The sequence below is a fragment of the Peromyscus californicus genome, unplaced genomic scaffold (assembly GCF_007827085.1).
Source record: "Peromyscus californicus insignis strain IS unplaced genomic scaffold, ASM782708v3 Scaffold_7__1_contigs__length_154581171, whole genome shotgun sequence".
NCBI lineage: Eukaryota > Metazoa > Chordata > Mammalia > Rodentia > Cricetidae > Peromyscus > Peromyscus californicus.
In genome coordinates this window covers 123569368-123588606 of record NW_026294595.1, presented here as the reverse complement: position 1 = coordinate 123588606, position 19239 = coordinate 123569368, and the positions used below count along the sequence as shown (strand labels likewise).

The window sequence follows — 19239 nt, the reverse complement described above, 5'->3', positions numbered from 1 at the left end:
TGTAAGTTACGGATACTCTATTTCCCCTTTAAAAGGGACAAAGAACATTGCTTTGTATTTAATGCAGGTGCCAATTACTAATTCCTGTCTATGAGTCACAAAACACATGAGATTCACTGTGTGAAATTTGATGGCAGCGTGCCTCACTGTGGGAGGTGATTTTAATGCACAACGTATTTCAAATCAGGATGTTTGAGCCAGTTATGGACATTTCTTTTGGTCAAGAGGCCCATTGTTTTGGGGAAACTAGGTCAAATTTTGAGGCAGTCATCTAAAAGGATTTTGAAGAATCTTTATTTCTGAAGAAACATCGTTTTGACTGTTGCTGCTTGTCCGTGACAGGCCATTTAAGAAGACTTTCATCTTCCTTCATTCACCCTCAGTTTTTAGAGTTACTACATCCTACTCATGTAGAAGCAGCAGGTCAGGTTATTGCCATGACTTTGGAACCTGAAACAGGTTAACTTTGCTTCTTTGGGCCTCAGTTTCTTCTGCTATAATCCACAGTTTATCTCGTGATTAGTGATCAGTGAGTTTATATTTTTAAAATACTTAGGTCTATGCGTGCTGGAAACAGCTGTCCGATGATTATCCACATATTCATAAAAGCTGTCAACTCCTCTTATCAAGGAAGCAGAAGGGCAGATGGATTGAGTTTTGCAGGATTTTGGAGCCAAAAGTTTGGTCACTAGTCTTTTAGTAAATAAATACCTTAAGAGTTTTGGCCAGGTCAAGTGTCCTTTGCATTATGAAGACTGGGAGGTTTCCAGCAATATTTGGTCCTGGAAAGTTTAGGGGAAGAAGAATATATAGAGCTTCATGAGATTTATTCTAAGTATGTAGTATTTGAAACCCCAAACCAGACCTATTTCTCTTTGAGTTATAATGGGAAGACTAAGGTTTTGTATCAGAGTTCTATGGTTGTGACATTACGTGCATCTGTCATCACCTTACATGTTTCCCCGCCTGCCTCCCTTAGGTTTTGTCTTTCATTTATGGTAGTGTCATCTATCCCCATGTGATACCCTCAGGGTAAAGGAGAATTAATAATCACATGTCTTGGTTCACCTAAGTATCATCAGAGTTCTTATTTAAGAGATGCACAGGTGATTTTTTGAGCATGTGACTGACATTTGAAAAAGCATTTGGCTTATTGCAGATGTTTCACGTCACTGACTGTTAATCTCCCAGCTGCAGATTAAAGCCTAGCTTGAGTTCATCTCCTGTATGCTGCACAATGCTTTTGTGGCAATACTGTGTTCTCAGTATTGTTCCATAACTCTGACTTTCTGTTGTTGCTTTAGATGGAAATAGGCATGGATATTCTCAAGAGTGGGTCCATTGGATGGTTCCTCGGTGTTTAAGCTACAGGCCTTTTCTGCCTGGAAGCTGGAAGTGGGGAGGGGCATCAGTGCATTTTCTTTCACCAGCAAAATCCCTTGCAGCTCCCCTACAGGAGAGTCATTGAGGAAGGATGCAGACATGTCTGCCACCAGTGTTACTTTTGTTTGGTTTTCTATCAATTCCGGCCGAAGAAAGATGTATCTTTTTAGCTGGGGAGTCAAATTAGTTCTCACTTTTTCTGAAGAGCACAGTATGAAACTACCACTGAAAAAGTCAAATTTCCACCTAGTGCATTGCCAGAGAGGAGCTGTGGAAATATGTAGTTAATTTCAAATTGTAGTTTAGAATCTCAACAAACTGCTAGAATGATCTTAAGCTTGGCCAAACTGACAGTAGGATACTTTCTAATTGCAAAGATCTGCTTGCTCTCTTCATTTGTTGCTAGGGGAACACAGGTTGAGGCTGTCTTACACAGTGCACATTCTATACTTGGGGAATGACAGGACAGTTTTTCTGAGCTACCTTCATTTGTTTGTTTTGTTTGTTTTCATTTTGTTTGGATGCAGCCCCCAGGCCTTGTACATGCTAGGTAAGCATTTATCCTGCTACTGAGCTATATTCCCAGCCCCCGATGGTTCCTTTGCTGAAATGTTCCTCAATCTTGGGGCTAATTAAAGAGCTATATATTTGGTGGTCTCAGTGTAAATTTAGTGACAGATCCTTTTGGGTTACTGCAACTAAGCATGAGTCTATTTAATATCTGTTTGTGAAATTCAAATATTTCTTAGGTTTTTGTAGGCTATATCTATATTCTTCACTTGTTTTTATTCTGGTGAAGATTGTGTTTCCATGTTTAGCATGATCATGTGATAGCCTTGATAGCGTTTACATCGTTCTCAGTTACGATTAATACTTAAATGTAGATTCAACTGTTAAAAAAGTCATTAGTCAGCTGGATTAATGGTGGTACTCACCTTTAGTTCCAGCACTAAGGAGGCAGAAGCAGGTGGATCTCTGTGAGTACGAGGCCAGCCTGGTCTACAGAGCGAGTTCAGCCTGGTCTACATAGTGAGTCCCAGGACAGCCAGGAATATGTAGAGAAACGTCTCAGAAACAAAAAGAGAAAAAGCAACAGAAAAACCATTACCCATGCCTGTGATGCCAGCAATCAGGAGGCTGGAGCAGGAGGGTCTTGAGCTTCAGGCCAGCCTGTCTCAAAAACAAGACAGTGAATGTAGATGACATGTAGGTTACTAACAGAGACAGATGTTACTGTGTAAGAAGATGGGAGTATTTGTGTATGTTTTTTATAATGTAAGAACTAAAATGTGGATAATTGTGTATTATATAGAAGAGAAATAATAATAAATGCCATCACAATCTGTAATTCTGGGATTTTGTACTTTGGATTTTTTTCAGAGATTTCTTATTTCTTGAGAATTACTCATGAGTGGTTGTAAATAATATTGCCCTGTCCTGGTTGACTGTTTGTTTGTTTTTGTTTTTGTCAAAAAACTGATTTTTTTATTTTCTTTATCATTTATTTTTCTCCGTGGCTCTTTTTTTGCAGGGGGGTATTAATTTGCTGTCTCTATTTTACTTATATGAATCTAGTTTGGGTGTGAATTTTTAAACTGCTTTAATTGTGTGCTGTAGAACCTGATACTTGGGGTTTTTATCTTCCTTTGTTTCCTCCTTTGATCCGGGAGTTGTTCTGGGGCATCCTTCTCGGCCGAGGAGCCTTTTTGTGTATTTCTGGTAAATTCCCATCTTATTTCCGTATGATTAGAAAACCATCAGCTCTTTCTTTGCTGCCTACTATGTTATCAGTACTCTTGAATGGTCCTTGTGAGCTCAGAAGAAGGTAGATGTTTTTTCCCAGTTTGATAGAGATCCATAATATCTAACTACTGACTATATAATTAGGACTAGGCCTTTTGTGTCTTTTTTAAAGTATTTGATCTGTTTTTGACTAAGAGAGGTGTGTTAATGTGTACTCTTCATGCGTTTCTCTCTGTGCCTCTCTTGTAGTTTCTGCTTTAAGAAAGTACTGCTTTCATACAAAGATATTCACATCCATTGTGAGCTTTATCTTTAGTATTATAGAATGAACTTACTTATCTTATTCGGTGCTTTTGAGCCCACATTGTACCTTGTCCATTTTTTATTGTGTGCATTCCCTACATTGGAGCTATGTATTATATAAGAAAGGTTACACATTCATCCAGGGGCCATGTGCCCTGTGTCAGCCAGCTCCTCCTTCCCCACGAGCCGCTGTAGCTCCACGACTGACTCTGGGGACGTTCAGTGGAAGAGACATATGCTTCCCCTTGGAAATGCAGGACCACCCTGTGCTTCTGCTGAATCTTTATTCTATTGAGAAATTATAAAGAGGATATCCTGGGGTAGGGAGTGAGAGCCCTTAAGAAAGAACCAACATCAAACCTACCTGCAGGTGAATTGAGCAAGAGGAGCCTTTGCAGGATGTCAGGGCTGTTTGAGGTGGTAACACATCTAACCAAAGTTGGCTGGTGTATTCTGGTTTTATTTTATTTTTAATACAGGGTCTTACTGTTTAGCTCTGGCTGGCCTAAAACTCACTTATCTAGACCAGGCTGGCCTCAAACTTTCGAGATATATATTTTTTAAACCACCTTTTAAACATCTTATATGTATAGGTGTTTGGCCTGCAGGTATGCCTGTGTGCCACATACAAGCCTGGTGCCCAAGGAGCCCAGAAGAGGGTGTCAGATCTTCTGGAACTGGAGTTACAGACGAGTGTGAGCTGCCTTATAGGAGCTGGGAATTGAATCTGGGTCCTCTGTAAGGGTGGCCGAGGCATCTCTCTGGTGCGTTTCTTGGTCTGTATCCCAAGAGCCGTACATTAGCTGTCTCTCCCCTGTGGCTCTGTTTTGTGAGCAAATCTGAAAGTGACATTAACGTGACTGGTTCTCAACTGTTGAAGTACTTTGTTATATTTGCTGTATTTTATATTTTATCTGATCCTTTTTGTGATCTCTTTTTTATCTGGGACATTTGTGGTTTGTTCAGCTGTTACATTGCTGACAAAGTTTTTAAAATTAGTCCCGCTCCTGTTCCTTATGTAGGCCTCTGTTAGTTCATTCGTTCTGGAAAACACCTGTTCCCTGTGTGCTTGAAAGTGTGCATTGCTTCACCTTCCTCCATTGTCTGCTTTTGTTGGTTTGGTGTGGGAGTTTTGCTATTGACAAAAAAAATTTTTCCCATGCATTTTTATTTTTTAACCTTTCTCATTATGTCCTTTAGTCTTAGATCTGTAAGAAAATGTATCCAGTGCCACCCCACTGATATTCTCTGGTCATCTCTGGATCTTCCTGAAGTTCTGGTTTGTATCAGTGGCACTTGACTTGCTGCTGTTTGGTGGAAGTGTGACTTACTTTCCCTCTTGGGTTCTTGGGAAATGCCCCGCTGCTGTTAGCTGTGTATGCTAGCATTGAAATGCACTCCTACCTTGATTTCTTAGATGTGTAAGCACCTTTGCCTTCTGATGTGGGAGCGCAAAGATTTTATTTATAGAACCAGTAGTTTACCAGGATTTCTCAGTAGACCTTAGTACAGAGTCAGCCAGTTTGGATTCAGATGTTCTTTGTGTCCTAGGAATTTTCTGAGATTCTGGTTGAAATACCTGTTTGAGGGGCTATTTTCGCCTGCCTCTTTGGAGGATTCCAAGTACGTAGAGTCTCCTGGCTGCCTGCCATTTAGTCCAGAAGGGTTTGCCTGCGGTGATTCTCCTACAGACTTTGCAGCAGGCAGGGAAGAACGATCCATGAAGAAACAGGGGTGAAACTCCTGGCTCAGCCCGATTTTATTATAAGCGCACTGGACCACGATTCTAGAGTCTGGCCCAGATCATTTTGCTTTAGTCATATTTAACACAGCACAATTTTGGAAAAAAGTATTCAGATAACAATTAACTCAGTCCCAAGTGCACAACAATTTAAGACATGTTTATTCTGAGATTCTTTACAAAGTCCATCTGGCTTCTTTCATGAGAATGGGCACTGCTGACTCAAATAGAGTGCCTGAGGTTTAGGGTCTATGGAGCTTGACTGAAGTAAACATATTGCCTGTGGGTGTCAGGATTGGCCTGGCCCTAAGATAACAGAAGTCACTTGGACTATGGTAAAACACAAATGACATCACTAATAAGAGTGGGTCTTATGGTCCAAAAGCAATGCTCAAGATTTAGAGGAAAAGGTCTGGGATAAGTAAAAACATAAACTCTGGGAGATTCATACAGAGCCTGTCTCATTAGACCCCAAAGGATGGCCAGGTTGTAAAACTACATCATTCTAGCTTTCCAGAACAGCTATGCACCTCATTCCACTGAAGAGGTAAGTTGTGTGTCTAACTTCTCCAGTGCTTTTCTGTGTGCACAAGGCCTTTTTGCCCTCTACACTTGCCCTTGACCGTGACAAGGAGCAGTGAGGGAATACAGAAAGGACAGACACATGGACACACCTACAGAAAAGCTAGGGTCAGGTGAGCTGTCATTGCTCTGGTGGAGGGTACCAACTATGCAACAGCCTAGAACCTCAGTGTGATTATTACCTACAGCACCTGGGAAGAGGTTTGCTGTCTTGGTCAGAGGTCTCTGGGTAAACGTTCTCAGTCTGTAAACATCCAGGAGGAGGAAGTTGTAGTTGATTAGTTTTGTACACACTGGTCAGTCATCAACACTGTCAATATTTGCCCTTGGACCAGAGAAAGGCTTTGCCCCTAATTCTGAGCCTGACCCATATGGGGAAGGCTTTGCCAATTTTCCGTGGATGTGAGACATTGGATCATGACATGGCCATGGCCATGTCAACAATACACATTCACTCAGGACTTCATCTGCTCTTTACACATTCACTCAAGGCTTTGGCTCCCCATAACCTACAGCAGCAGTGGTGGAAGCTCAGGCTTCTGTGGTAGGAGAGGAGGGATGCCAGATTCTGCCAGCTTGAGGTGTAGCCGGCCTCCTTGGACCACAGCTGCAGTAGTCTAAGCCTAGGAGAACACCTCCCTAGGTGGGTCTGTTAGAGCAAGATGCCCTGGAGGCTCTCTGTTAAAGTCTCTTCTCTGCTTCCCTCCCCTCCCCATCACTTTCTTTCTTTCTTTCTTTCTTTCTTTCTTTCTTTCTTTCTTTCTTTCTTTCTTTCTTTCTTTCTTTCTTTCTTACTTTCTTTCTTTCTTTCTTTCTTTCTTTCTCTCTCTCTCTCTCTCTCTCTCTCTCTCTCTCTCTCTCTCTCTCTCTCTCTCTCTTTCTTTCTTTCTTCTTTCTTAGACAAGGTATCATGTAATCCACACTGGCTTGAATTCACTAAGTAGTTGACAATGTGGTTGCATTCATCTGTAATCCCAGCATTCCTATGAGTTGGAGTGTGTGATGGAGACAGGAGAATCAGTTGGAAGCTCTTGGACCAGCAAGCCTGGAGTATGCAGCCTAGCAGCAAAAATAAGAGAGACCCTACTTCAATGACGTAGAAGGGAAGATCAAATTCCTGAAAGTTGCCCTCTGACCACTGTACACTCCTCTGCACTCTCATACACACAAATGTACACATAAAATGATTTTATTAAAGCTTTACTGTAAAGAACTTGTCGGGGGCGGGGCGGGGGGGATCATGCATCAAGATTAGCCAGATTTAAAGTCTATACATCTCAGTGAACTTCTATACAGAATAAAAAATAGTTTTAAAATGTAAGTTTTTCAAACAAGTTCTGGAGTGGGTGTGACCCTCCCCCACAGCACTTTTCCTGTCCTACTCGGCGCCTGTGATTTCTCTTTCATGGCACGAATCTCTTTAACACTTGCAGATGCCTTCTCCAAGCCCATGTTACCCACAGCTTTTAAAGTGCTCCTATTCCTTTCCTCTAAACTACATTTTTTAGATCTTTCTGTTCTAGTTGCCCACCATAAATCTGATTAAGAGCACCAAGCAGTAACCATTCTTAGCTTCAATGCTATCATGTCTTGGAATTTTACAAAATACACAGTCCATTACTTTTTAATTCACTCTCACTCAGATTTTCAGGATGGGCAGAACATAGCCAGAGTCTTTGCCAAAATATGCTGCAAATGGCTTTGTTCCCTCTGAAACCTGGTAAGTAACACCTTCACTGTGCGCATCTATGTAAGCATTCTAGCAGTCTCTACACCCACTGCAATGGCACATTATTTATAGCACTCTAGGGCTTTGTTAGCCTATATCTCCAAACTCCTCCATATTTCTCCTGCCAATCAGCCACATGATCAGGTCTGTCATCGCAATAACCCCACTTCTGGTACTGATCTCTATAGTATTTACTTATTGCTGTGACAGAATTTCTGACAAAAGCAACTTAAGGACAAATTTCTTTGGCTCATGATTTAAGAGAAGTTCATCATGGTGGAAGTGTGATAGTAGGTGGTTTCATGGCAACAAGACCATGTGGTTGGAACCTCCTCACCTCTGGAACAGGAAGAAGAGACTGTACAGGAAGCAGGGTCCAGCTATAAACCTCAAGGACAATTTCTAGTGACCCACTTCCTTCATCAAGGTTCTACCTCCTAAAGGTTTCACAACCTTCCAAATTACAGGTAACTAGCTATGCTCAAACACAGGAGCCTGTGGGGACATTTCACATTCAGACCATAGCATTATCACACAGTTAACACAGCCATATGGCAGCTGTGCTAATTTTTTGCTATTTTGTTATTTTTTCCTTTATTATTGGGATTATAGTTATATTATTACAATTTCCCCCTTCCCTTTCCTCACTCCAAACCCTCTCATATACCCATCCTTTCTCTTTCAAATTTTTGGCCTCCTTTTTTATTAATTGTTTCATGTGTGTGTGTGTGTGTGTGTGTGTGTGTGTGTGTGTGTGTGTGTGTGTGTTTCCACATTTAACTTGCTTATTCTATATAATGTTACTTGTATGTATCTATGAATATAGACCTGACCATTTGAAATTGGATGACCAATTGGTGGCTCTTCCTCCCACTCTGACTGTTCCTTAGTTGCCTATGGTTCCTTGTGTAGGTTGGAAGGCTGTGGGCTCCCCCCCCCCATCTATTTTGGTGTGTTTATTGATACCTTTGTTCAGCTCATGTTCAGGCAGTCATGTTGGTGACACTATGAGTGTAGCTTCTGACATTACTAGGAGACAAAAATCTCAGAGCAAACTCCCAGACTGTCTGGCTCTTAAAATCTTCCTGCCCCCTCTTCCTCAGTGTTCCCTGAGCCTTAGTTAGGCTTGGGAGTTGTTTTGTAGTTGTGTCTATTGGGACTAGGCACCACAACTTTGTGTTTTGATTAATTGTGATTTTCTGTAATAGTTTCCATCTGTTGCAAAGAGAAGTTTCCTTGAAAGGGGATAAGGACTAGACTTATCTGTAGGTATAAGGACCAATATTTAGAATGTAGGGCTTATTCTTATGCTGTTTATTAAAGTGGAGGTTGTAGGTTCTCCTTCAAGATCCATGACTTCATTAGCCCTGGGTAAGTTGGCTAGGTTGTAAGTACTAGGCAGATTTTCCTTTTGTTGAGCAGATCTTACGTCTAATTTCCGAGCTGTTGTTTACTGCCAAGGTCTGAGTGGTACTGCTGCACCCTTAGGGTTATAGTGCAATACTGGTTCATCAAGGTGGTTTAGGGCATCATAGCTGAGCAGGACTGTTGGTTGCCTCCCTCCTTTGGATACTTGCCTGGTGCTTTATGAAAACGAGTCCTCAGTGAGGAGACATTCAGGTCAGTTCCAGCTCAGGTGTCTCTGGCCCCTGTGTTTGAAGTGTATGGTGTCTTCAGCAATAGAGACTTTCCTTTCACTCCTGTGGGGGGCATCCAAAGGCATTAATAGTCTGTAATGCTATTACATTGAGACCCTAACCAACCAACAGCTCAAAAGAGGGCTTTTCATGCCTGGTGTTAGGGGTTTTGTTAGATTGTCTTTGGCTTTTAGAGGAGCACGTCAACCCAAATGAAAAAATTTCATGTAAATTATGTATGTATATTTATATAGACTTATTGCATTATAGGTGTGTTGTAGAATATTATTTTAAGGTGTGTTATTTTTGTTTATGTTACATTTGTTCTACTCTGTGAACCTCTGTGTTACTGTGCCTGTCTGAAACACCTGATGGTCTAATAAAGAACCGAACAAGGCAGGAGAAAGGATAGGCAAGGCTGGCAGGCAGAGAGACTATATAGAGGGAGAAATCTGGGAGAAAAGAGAGAAAAAAAAGATGGAGGAGTGAAGAAATCAAGGAGCCAGAGAAGGAGGAGGACATCAGGGGCCAGCCACCCAGCTACACAGCAAGCCATGGAATAAGACTGAGATTTACAGAAGAGAATGGACAAAGCCCAGAGACAAAAGATAGACGGGATAATTTAAGTTAAGGAAAGCTGGCTAACAACCAGGCAAGCTAAGGCCAGGCATTCATAATTAAGAATAAGCCTCTGTATGTGGTTTATTAGGGAGCTGGGTGGCAGCCCCCAAAAGAAAAAAGAACAAAAGCAAACAACAACATAGGTTTTTTAAGGTAGATAGTTAATAATAGGATTCCTTATGACGTTTTCAGACTTCCTTATTGTTATTTTGTCTTCCTCTTGCCTTTTCTCTCCTTTTTTGATATTTTCTATTTTCTGTTTGCTATTTTGAGGGACACATGGAAAACATTAAAAACTATCATGTGGAGCTGGGCTCACTACTGCATGCCTGTAATCCTGGGCCTGGAAAGGCAGAGGGATCTTGTTTGAAGCTTGCTTGGGTTATATAGAGCAAGACCTTGTGTCAAAACAAACGTCAGTAGCAACACCCACCCCCCAAAAAAGAGCAAAAGCAAAAACCAAACTAACAAAAACCCAACAATAATGAAACAACCAACAGCAGCAGCAGCAGCAGCGAAAAGCAGTGATGTAGGCAGATTCTTCCATCCACACAGCAGCTAGCATTGCCATTGTAACCTTTGTGCCAGGCCCTGTGCTGACCTCTCTCTACCGGTTAGGCTAATACCTTCCTGCTGGTGAAGAAGTGTTGTCCTGGGTCACAGCCTCCCACACACACCTCACCATGCTCCCAGGAATTAACACAGTGGTCCTTGTCTTTGAAGTTTGGTGTGGCTGGATAGCCCTCAGGGTATCCTCATTATAGACCTGGATTCTTTCTGGTTGTGCCTACACACTGATACAGTGCTGTAACTGTCATTATTTGAGATGTTTCTACTCTAATATCCTGTGATTTTAGAGCCAGCTTTATTTCTGCCTCGGTAGTTGTCACCTTTTCCTTTTGGGTACATCTTATGATGTGTGTGTGCCATTAATTCCCACAATCTACTTTGATACCTCCCTCCTCCCACCCACAGTTTTAAAATAGTATGCATTATAGCTGCCAGTGTGGCTCTGTGCTCCAAACAGTGATTCTTCAGGGTGGGGGAAAGTAGGACTTTGGAGGATTTGGGGATCAGTTGGGTTTTGACAGCTTTGCGGTTCACTGACCCTTGGTGGGCTGCCTTGGGGTTTTGAGCACAGTGGAACAGGGTGGGGCTGGATGTGCTGTCTCAGGCGTCTTCATTCCCAAAGCGTGAGGTTTTGTGAGCACCCGACCTCCCTCCTTAGTGTCATGTGGCACATACTGACCTCAGCAGCTGTTCGCTCAGTAAGTGACCAAGAAGCTCCTGCCTCTGAAATGAATGGGTGTCAGGCTGGGGCCTCCAGGTGGAGGCAGGGCTTATGCCTGCTTGTGTTTCCTTTCTTGGTGGAGAAGGTATTTCCTTGTTCAAGGTCAGAAACCTCTAATACCAAAAGACACTGGCTCAGTTCAGCTTCCTTCATGGCACTTAGTGCTGTGTGCTGGCTGACGTAATGTTACTTCATAGCAGAGATTCTCTTCAGAATCTGTTGTTTCCAAGACTGTTCGACCTATGGAGCCCAGGGTAGCCATCAGTTGAATTATTTGTAAATTCTGAGTAGTGGTCTTTAAAACCTGCACTATTTAATTTCATGCACATGAAGTAAGTAATTGAGGTACTTTTCCGAAAGACATTTTCCAAAATGTTTACAGTTATTTGTGGAGTCTGTACTTTCCTTCCATCTTTACATGGATTGGAGATTGAACTTAGGTTGCCAGGCTTGTGTGGCAGAAATCTTTACCCTATCAGCAGCCTGCCTTTTGTTTTTATGTGGCTTCCTAAAGGACACTACCCCCACCCCTTTGGAGACAGAGTCTCATGTTCCCAGGGCTGGCCTGACTCATTGTATGGTGGATGACCTTGAACTTCTGATCCTTCTACCTTTACTTTCCAAGTGCTAATATTATAGGTACGGGCCATCATGTACAGTTTCTATGGATTGGGTGAGGATCCACCCAGGGCTTTGGGCATGCTAGGCAAGCACTCTACCAGCTGAGCCACATCCCCAAACTGTGTTCTCCTTTTTTGATAATGAGTCTTCCTTAGGGTTTGTTGTTGTTGTTGTTGTTTATTTGTTTGTGTTATTTTTTTTGAGACAGGTTCTCATATAGGACAGACTGGCCTCAAACTTGCTGAGGATGACCTTAAATTCCTGATCATTATGCCTCTACCTTCTAAATTTTGGGGTTATAGGCATATGCTACCATGCCTGGCTTTCTTCAGTTTTCTTTAAGATTGATTTTTATGTGTACTTCTGTGTATCCGTGTATGGGGATGTGCACATGAGAGCAGGTGCCTTTTAAGGTCAGAGGCATGGGATCTGGATCTAGAGTTACAGGCTGTTATGAGCCACCCAGTGTGGGTACTGGGAACCAAATTCAGGTCTTCTGCAAGAGCAGTATGTGTTCTTAACCACTAAGCCATCACTCCAGCCCCTTTCTCTAGCATTGAGAATGCTTGTGGTAATTCTGTTCAGGACAGGTAAGTGTCTCTTGATCTAATCCAGCTGGCTCATCCAGCCTTTTCACAAAGATCTCTAAATTTGAAGTCAGGACTCAGCTGCATTGCTAGCCTGTGCTGAGTGGCCAAGGTGAGCCACTGGCCTCCAGATGCCAGTGTCTCTTTTGTGAGATGAAGGTAGTGTCCTCCTGTTATTATAATGATATAATGATAAAAAAATGACCTGATGTTGCAATATCTGGTGTGAACTTAGCACAGCACAAGAGTTTTATTGTTCGCATTTCTACTTGAAAGTAAGATAAGGTACATTTTAATTAAGCTAGTTTTATTTAGAAACTTAATAAGAATGACTGCACTACACTGTAATTACAGTTAAAGATTCCTGGGACTTGACAGAAAAACAAGACACGGGAAAAGGCTAGCTTGTGTTAACTCTGTGGAGCTGTGACTAAAAGTGAGAAACTTCTCATGAGGAATTTTCCACTAGGGAAGCCTGTTAGTTCATTGCTTTTAAAAAAAAAAGAAAAGAAATGTAGATGGGTTGGAGAGATGGCTCAGAGCTTACGAGTACTGGCTGTTCTTCCAATCTGGGTTCAGTTCCCAGCACCTACATGGCATCTTATAATCTTCCGTAATTCCAGTTTAGGGGATCTGACACCCTCTTCTAACTTCTGTAGGCACCAGGCACACAAATGGTGCATGTTCATAAATGCAGGCAAAACACTCATACACATAAAGAAAGTAAATCTTTAAAGAAATGAATGTAGAGAAAAGGGATCAGAAGGTTGAGGTTGAAAACCTTGCTTGTTTTGGCTCTTTGGTTTTGGATGGCTTGATGACATCCTGTCATTCCTTGTGTGACATGACCCCAGGTTATTTTATTTGGCAGGCAGGCGTAGCAGTTTATTGAGATATAATTCACCTGGCAGATAGTTTACCTGTCGGAAGTGTTTGCTGATTTTTAAAAATCTTGGCGTAGTGGAGCTGTGCAACCATGACAGTAACCACCCCCAAATGAAACAACATGCCCTTTGCCTATGACACCCCTTCCTGCTTCTTTCTCCCCAACACTCTTGGCTTTGATGTCTTAAGTCTGGCTTGTGACATCAGAATGCCTGAGACAGAATAGTTTAAAGGAAGAACAGAGGTGTATTTCTCAATTCTGGAGAGTAGACCTGGAAAGTCAAGGTGCTGGCATCTGGTGTTATCCTTCCTGTCCTCACATGGTGGAAGTCTGTTTGTAGGGAAAGAACGTTGTATACTTGCTTGGCAATGGAGCAAAGGAGAGAGATTCTACTCCACAGGCCCTTGCTTTATCTGTACTAGTTAGTTCACTTATCATGATCTACCCGAGCTCACGGGAGATGTGCTTGTCTTCCTTCGTCCACTCCCTGTCAAGTCTGTGTTTCTGCACTCTGAAGTCCTCATCGTATGTGCCACACAGTCAGAGTCTCTTGGGCCTTGGTCTTCCTCTGAGATTTTATTTTTGTAGTGTACACAGACAAAATAGACAAATGTCTTGTTTGGAAGGGCCTGAGCTAATTAGAAGCAGAGTTGAATTCAGAACTATAGCTGAATCACCAAAGACTAATTTGGTTTTGTGTATGAAGAAATTGCTGAGTGTATAAAGCTATCCCCTAGAGGATGGAGAGATGGCTCAGTGGTTAAGAGCACTGGCTGCTCTTTCAGAGGACCTGGGTTCAAGTCCCAACATCCACATGGTGGCTCACAACCATCTGTAACTCCAGATTCAAGGAGCTCTGATGCCCTTTCTGAGATACATGCCAACAAAACACTCATAAAATAATTTTTACATTATTATTACATAACAAAGTATTATATAAAATAATTTTTGTAATTAAAAATAAACAAAAATTAAGCTATCCATCAATAGGAATTAGCTGCCCAATGAAGAACTTTCTAGAACTACATGCATTCTTGTTGCTTGTGGAGTGGCCTCTTCTTAAGATGTTTACACAATGCTTTTCTGTACCTGGTGAGAATAGTACTCTGAGGGTCTTCCATTTTGGAGACAGGCTGACCCCTACCAAAGCTGACAGTTTTGTGACTTTTCTGTGGGTTGGGTGGTTGCTTTTCAGACAAGGTCTCACCATTGAGCTCAAGCTGGCCTGGAACTCACCATTCTCTTGCCTTTGCTGCTCCAGTTTTGGGGTTACAGGCCTGGGCCACCACATCTGGCTTTTAGGTTTTATGCTAAACTGTTAAAGAATGGCAAGATAAGGTATCTTCCTTCAAAATGTAATCTTCTTTGAGAAATACACTTCTAATATAAAGAAGTCTATTTACCTAGCCTGATAGAAAACTTGAATTTCTAAAAACTTTTAGATATTATTGCTGCCTGGGGGGCCAGCCCCCAACAGCACAGGGCTCAAAGGGAAATCCATAGAGCACATAGTAGACTTTTCTATCTGAGGGGGTTAGGGGAAAGAGACACTCACACTCTGTCTTGATGGTTTCCTTCTTTATTCTCTATTCTTCTCTGTTCTTTCTACTGTATACTTTTTTCCTACAGCTTATATACCCCAACAAAATTTTTCAGGCAATATAGGAATTATAATGTGGTTACATTCTGGTTTTCAAGTGAATGATTACAGTGAATACAAAACAAATAGATAAAAACAGCATGTTTTTTAAAAAATTTATTTATTTATTTTTCTGTTATCAGCTTGATACAGTACAAATTCTTATCCTAATAGTGAAATGTTTCACTGAGGCTTGCCCAGTAACTGAGTAAAACCAAAACTTATTGTAAGCCACTGTCATCCTAGGGTCCCCCCTGCTATGTAGCCTCCCTGGTTCTGTGGGTTGCAGTCTGATTGTTCTTTAACAGCATGTTTTTTATCCCTTACATGATTAAACATTTTAAGTATGACAGGTGAAAAACAAATTAACCCGAAGAACCCACGTACATTCATACCCAAGCAACTTGTTATAGATTAACAGTGTAAGCAAGCAAAGTATTCTTTTACTGGCAGGCTGCATTTTGCAGTTACAAAGAAAGGACCAAACACTTTATTACTTTCTTGAAAGGTAATCTTATAAGGAATCATAAAACTAAACTTTTATACATGAAATACAATTAGTCAGCTTTACTTTAAATCTTGGGCTGCATACCCACTCATCAATAGTTTCTTATATCAGAAGATTGAGGGCAAAAATGGGCACAAAGAATTAATCATCACCTTTGATCATCAACCAAACCTAGCAAGGAAAGTATGTCAGCTAGCAACAATTGGGCCTGCTTTGTATTTTTAACCCTAACCTAATGAATCTATAACTCAGCTATGTGCCCTTGTGAGCTTTAGATTATTTTCTGGGGTTTTTCATCTCAAAGCTATTATCAAAACATCTGATCTAACCTGAAGTTATTTTGAGACTTTGTTTCAGCTAATGATACACTCCAAAACCTGTGAACATACCTCCCAACATTAAGATTAGAAGAATTTAAACTAGCTAGGCTACTGGGACTCAATTGTTTTCCTTAATCATTAACCTAAGTGACAGTCTATATGACTCCTCAGTAGAAACTCATGTGTTCTAGCTGTGTGACACTAACTGGTTTTATTTTTTTATCATCAAAACTCAATTTAAACTAACATTATTATTATCAATTAGATAGTACAGCTTAGGAAGAAATAATCTTCACAATAATCCACAGGTAAAAATGCCCAGGTGAATGGGATGTTTCCATGAGATAAACACACTACATTACAGGCAGTGGGGATCTCCCCACCCTCATTCACACCATGCCAGATACCAAAGAAAGATGGCGGCAGCAAACATGTAAAGACTCAGCAGGAGCAAAAGACATTCTGGAGTCTGTGGTCTCAGGGCCTTGCCTATCTGAGAGTCACCTCAGGGATTTGCCTCCTAGTGGGCTGACACCCTGAACTTCAATTGCCACCTGCTGCTCCTCTGCCATGGCCACTAGCAAGATATATTTATTTTTGTGTGTATGAGTGCTTTGCCAACATATATGTATATATACCATGAGCATGCCTGCTGCCCACAGAGGTCAGAAGTGGGTATCAGATCCTCCTGGAACTGGAGTTACAGATGGTTGTGAGCCTCCATTTAAGTGATAGGAACCAAACCCAGGTCCTCTGCAAGAACTAGTGTTTTTAACCACTGAGCCCCAAACTTGCATTTGTTATACATAGAACACTCTAGTTAACGTTGTAGACTCTCGATTCACCAGATCTTTGTCTAGGTGTCATTTTCATGGCATTGAATATGTGGCCCAGGACAGTAACTTTAGCCTTCCTCAGCGTCCTCATCCGGAATTTGGGGTCAGGAACAGTATTTAGCTGTTAAGATTCTGTAGTTTGTCTCATGCACAGAAGAGCTCATTGAGTGTTTCAGGGTTATAATAATATAGTAATAATTTCATGATAAATAGTAAAATAATGTCCTTATTGTTTCAGGGAGGGAGGAGAGAAGTGGATGGTTATTAACAAGTGTAACCTCATATTTAAATTTCTCTTAGAGGAAACACGAGAATAGAAGAAGCGTGTGAAATGTATACCAGAGCCGCAAATATGTTCAAGATGGCCAAGAATTGGAGTGGTATGTATGACATTTTGTCTACTTCTCAGGCAAACACTTTAAAAAATAATTCTGCAGGACTGTGTGTTCCCTTTAGAGAGTGAGACTGTTGGTCCCAAAGGCAGGCATTGATGCTGAGAGGATCGTCATCTCAGGTAACTAACCTGGTTTCAAGGTTGAGCACTGGGACAATGTCTGCCTCAGTTTCTGCAAGCCACCAGTGCAGTAGGCTTGTGAAATCTGAAAGAAGCATTTCATAGACTAGGAAAGGTAGGTGTGCTTCTTAGAACTGTATTCCAGTAAATACAATGCCGTAATTACAAGAAAACTCATTGAGAACTAACAAGATGGACAGAAATGGCCTTAGCATGGAGTCTGTGGTCTCAGGGCCTTAGCATGGAGTCTTGTGGTCTCAAATAGGCAAGGCCCTCCACAATTCTCTACTCTGAATTCACTGAGAACTGAGTGACAGCGAGAGATCTTTACATAAGCCCCATTAGCTAACACATTCTTTAAAGTAAGTCCTCACACTTAAGATACTTCTCCTTGTCTGAGGGGATTGCCCTTGCTAACACTAATTGGAGAGAAAAATACCTCTTTTTCCCTTGGAGAAAGAGACTTCTATAGCTCAGATGGTGATGGGATCCTTATGCAAGTGAATGTCGAGGCAGCCTTGGGCCAGAGAGAACATGGGTCTCCTGCTTAGCAAACAGCTGCTGTAAGGTGCAAAATGGCTCCTGCCTTTTACTAGCTGCTGTTTCCCATGGCCTTTAAGGCACACACTTTGTTTCAGAGGAGAAGATGCTTTTGAGCTGGGTGGATCTGAACGGCTGCATCTGGCTCTGAAGTTCCTTTATCAGCTTAGTTTGCAGTAAAGCTTTAGTTAAAAGGGAGATAGAAGGGTTTCAGAAGCACTTAGGCCCACATTGTATTTTACTGAAGAACAAATGGAAGACAAAAAGAATCGTCCCAGCAGTCCATCTTTTCCGTTCAAGTCCTGTAATCCCAGATGAAAGGGGATCTTACCCAGGAATGCTTACCTGTTTCCTCTGAAGGTCAGATCCTAGGAAATTCACTTGGAGAGGCCCTTGTCCTCTATGTACCTGTAGAGGCCTTCCATGTACCCTGCTGCTGTCTGTTGCCAGGGTAGTGTCCCCAATGTCCCCAAGTTCTGCCCTTTTTCAGTTTTGTTTTGATAGTGTAACTGACTATGTAGCCCAGGCTGTCCTGGAACTCATTATAAGCCCAGATAGGTCTTGTACTTGGAGCTGTCTTCCTGCCCCATCTCCCAGGTGCTAGGATAGTAGGCATGTGAGCTCCTGGTCAGTCTTACTGAGGCAGAGTAAGTCAAGTCATGTATTGGGTCTGTACACTGACCTTCCAGGACTGTCTTTGTCCTTTTTCTATCTCATCTGCTCATGCTCATGCGCTTGGCTCCCACCCCAGAGTCTTGGCATGTGCTGTTACCTCTGTCTGCATACTCTGCCCTCGTTGGTTGCTTTCTTCAGGTCCATCTTCAAGTGTTACCTTCTCAGCCAGCTCTCTTTTGACTACCCCTTATAAGCAATAATCTACTTCCTGGAAACTCACTACCCTTCCCCACTAGCCACATTACCATCTAGCAAAAACCATGGACGTTACATGGTGTTTTAGTTATTTATATTTACATGTATTTGTCACACAGTGGCCCTCACTAGCATGTTCTTTTGAAGGTCAGAGTGTTTATGTGTTTCCATTATGACTGCATCTCCAGGGTCCACATCGTGTCTCTGATGTGATAGATATTTAGTATATTTACTTGGTAATTGAATAAATAAACACGAGGCCCTGAAATTAAAGCAGTGATGCACCAGTGGTGATCGTGATACCATTTTGTCTTTTATAATTTTAAAAGTTCTTTTATAAGCTAATGCTTTTCAGCCACTATTCGAACTAAGCCTGATAAGTTGGGTAACTTCCCAGCTGCCATTCTTCTGTAAAGACACTTCCAGATCGAGAGAGGCTTGCCCTTGTTAGCAGTGGCCAGAATATGTGTTCCAAGTAATAAAGTGGTGGCATGAAAAGGTAAAACAAGAGAAAAGCAGTTATCTTGGAGACTGAGGTAGTCCAAATGAGCCGGCTGTTGTGCTGTACCCCCAGCAGGAAAAGGATAGGCCATGATTGGTTCTGGGACAGTAACCAATCTGTTACTGGTGGGATTGTAAAGTGAGAAATGTGCTGGAGTACAGGGATGTGCTGGGGAAAGATTTGTCTGCAGCAGTGAAAGTGGCAGCACAGTGCTTCTGGAGCCAGGTCCTCCCCAAACTTCAGGTCAGGTCCAGGTCACTACATTCTTCCAAGGCAGAGCCCATCAAAGCTCCTGATCGCTGGCTTATTCCTGCAGCTAGCTTGGCCTTGGTGTTTCTCAGTCTTTTACCTCTTATGTGGCTCTCCAGTTGCCAGCAGGGATTATT

General features: G+C 41.9%; 1 protein-coding gene across 1 annotated transcript in view; it reads left to right on the top strand.

The window, feature by feature from the left end:
* Napb (NSF attachment protein beta) overlaps positions 1–19239 on the top strand; it is a 48992-nt gene that overhangs the window by 1483 nt on the left and 28270 nt on the right. The window contains exon 2 of the mRNA XM_052726471.1: positions 16728–16807. Coding sequence (XP_052582431.1) covers positions 16728–16807 — 80 coding nt within the window. The remainder of the gene's footprint in view (positions 1–16727; positions 16808–19239) is intronic.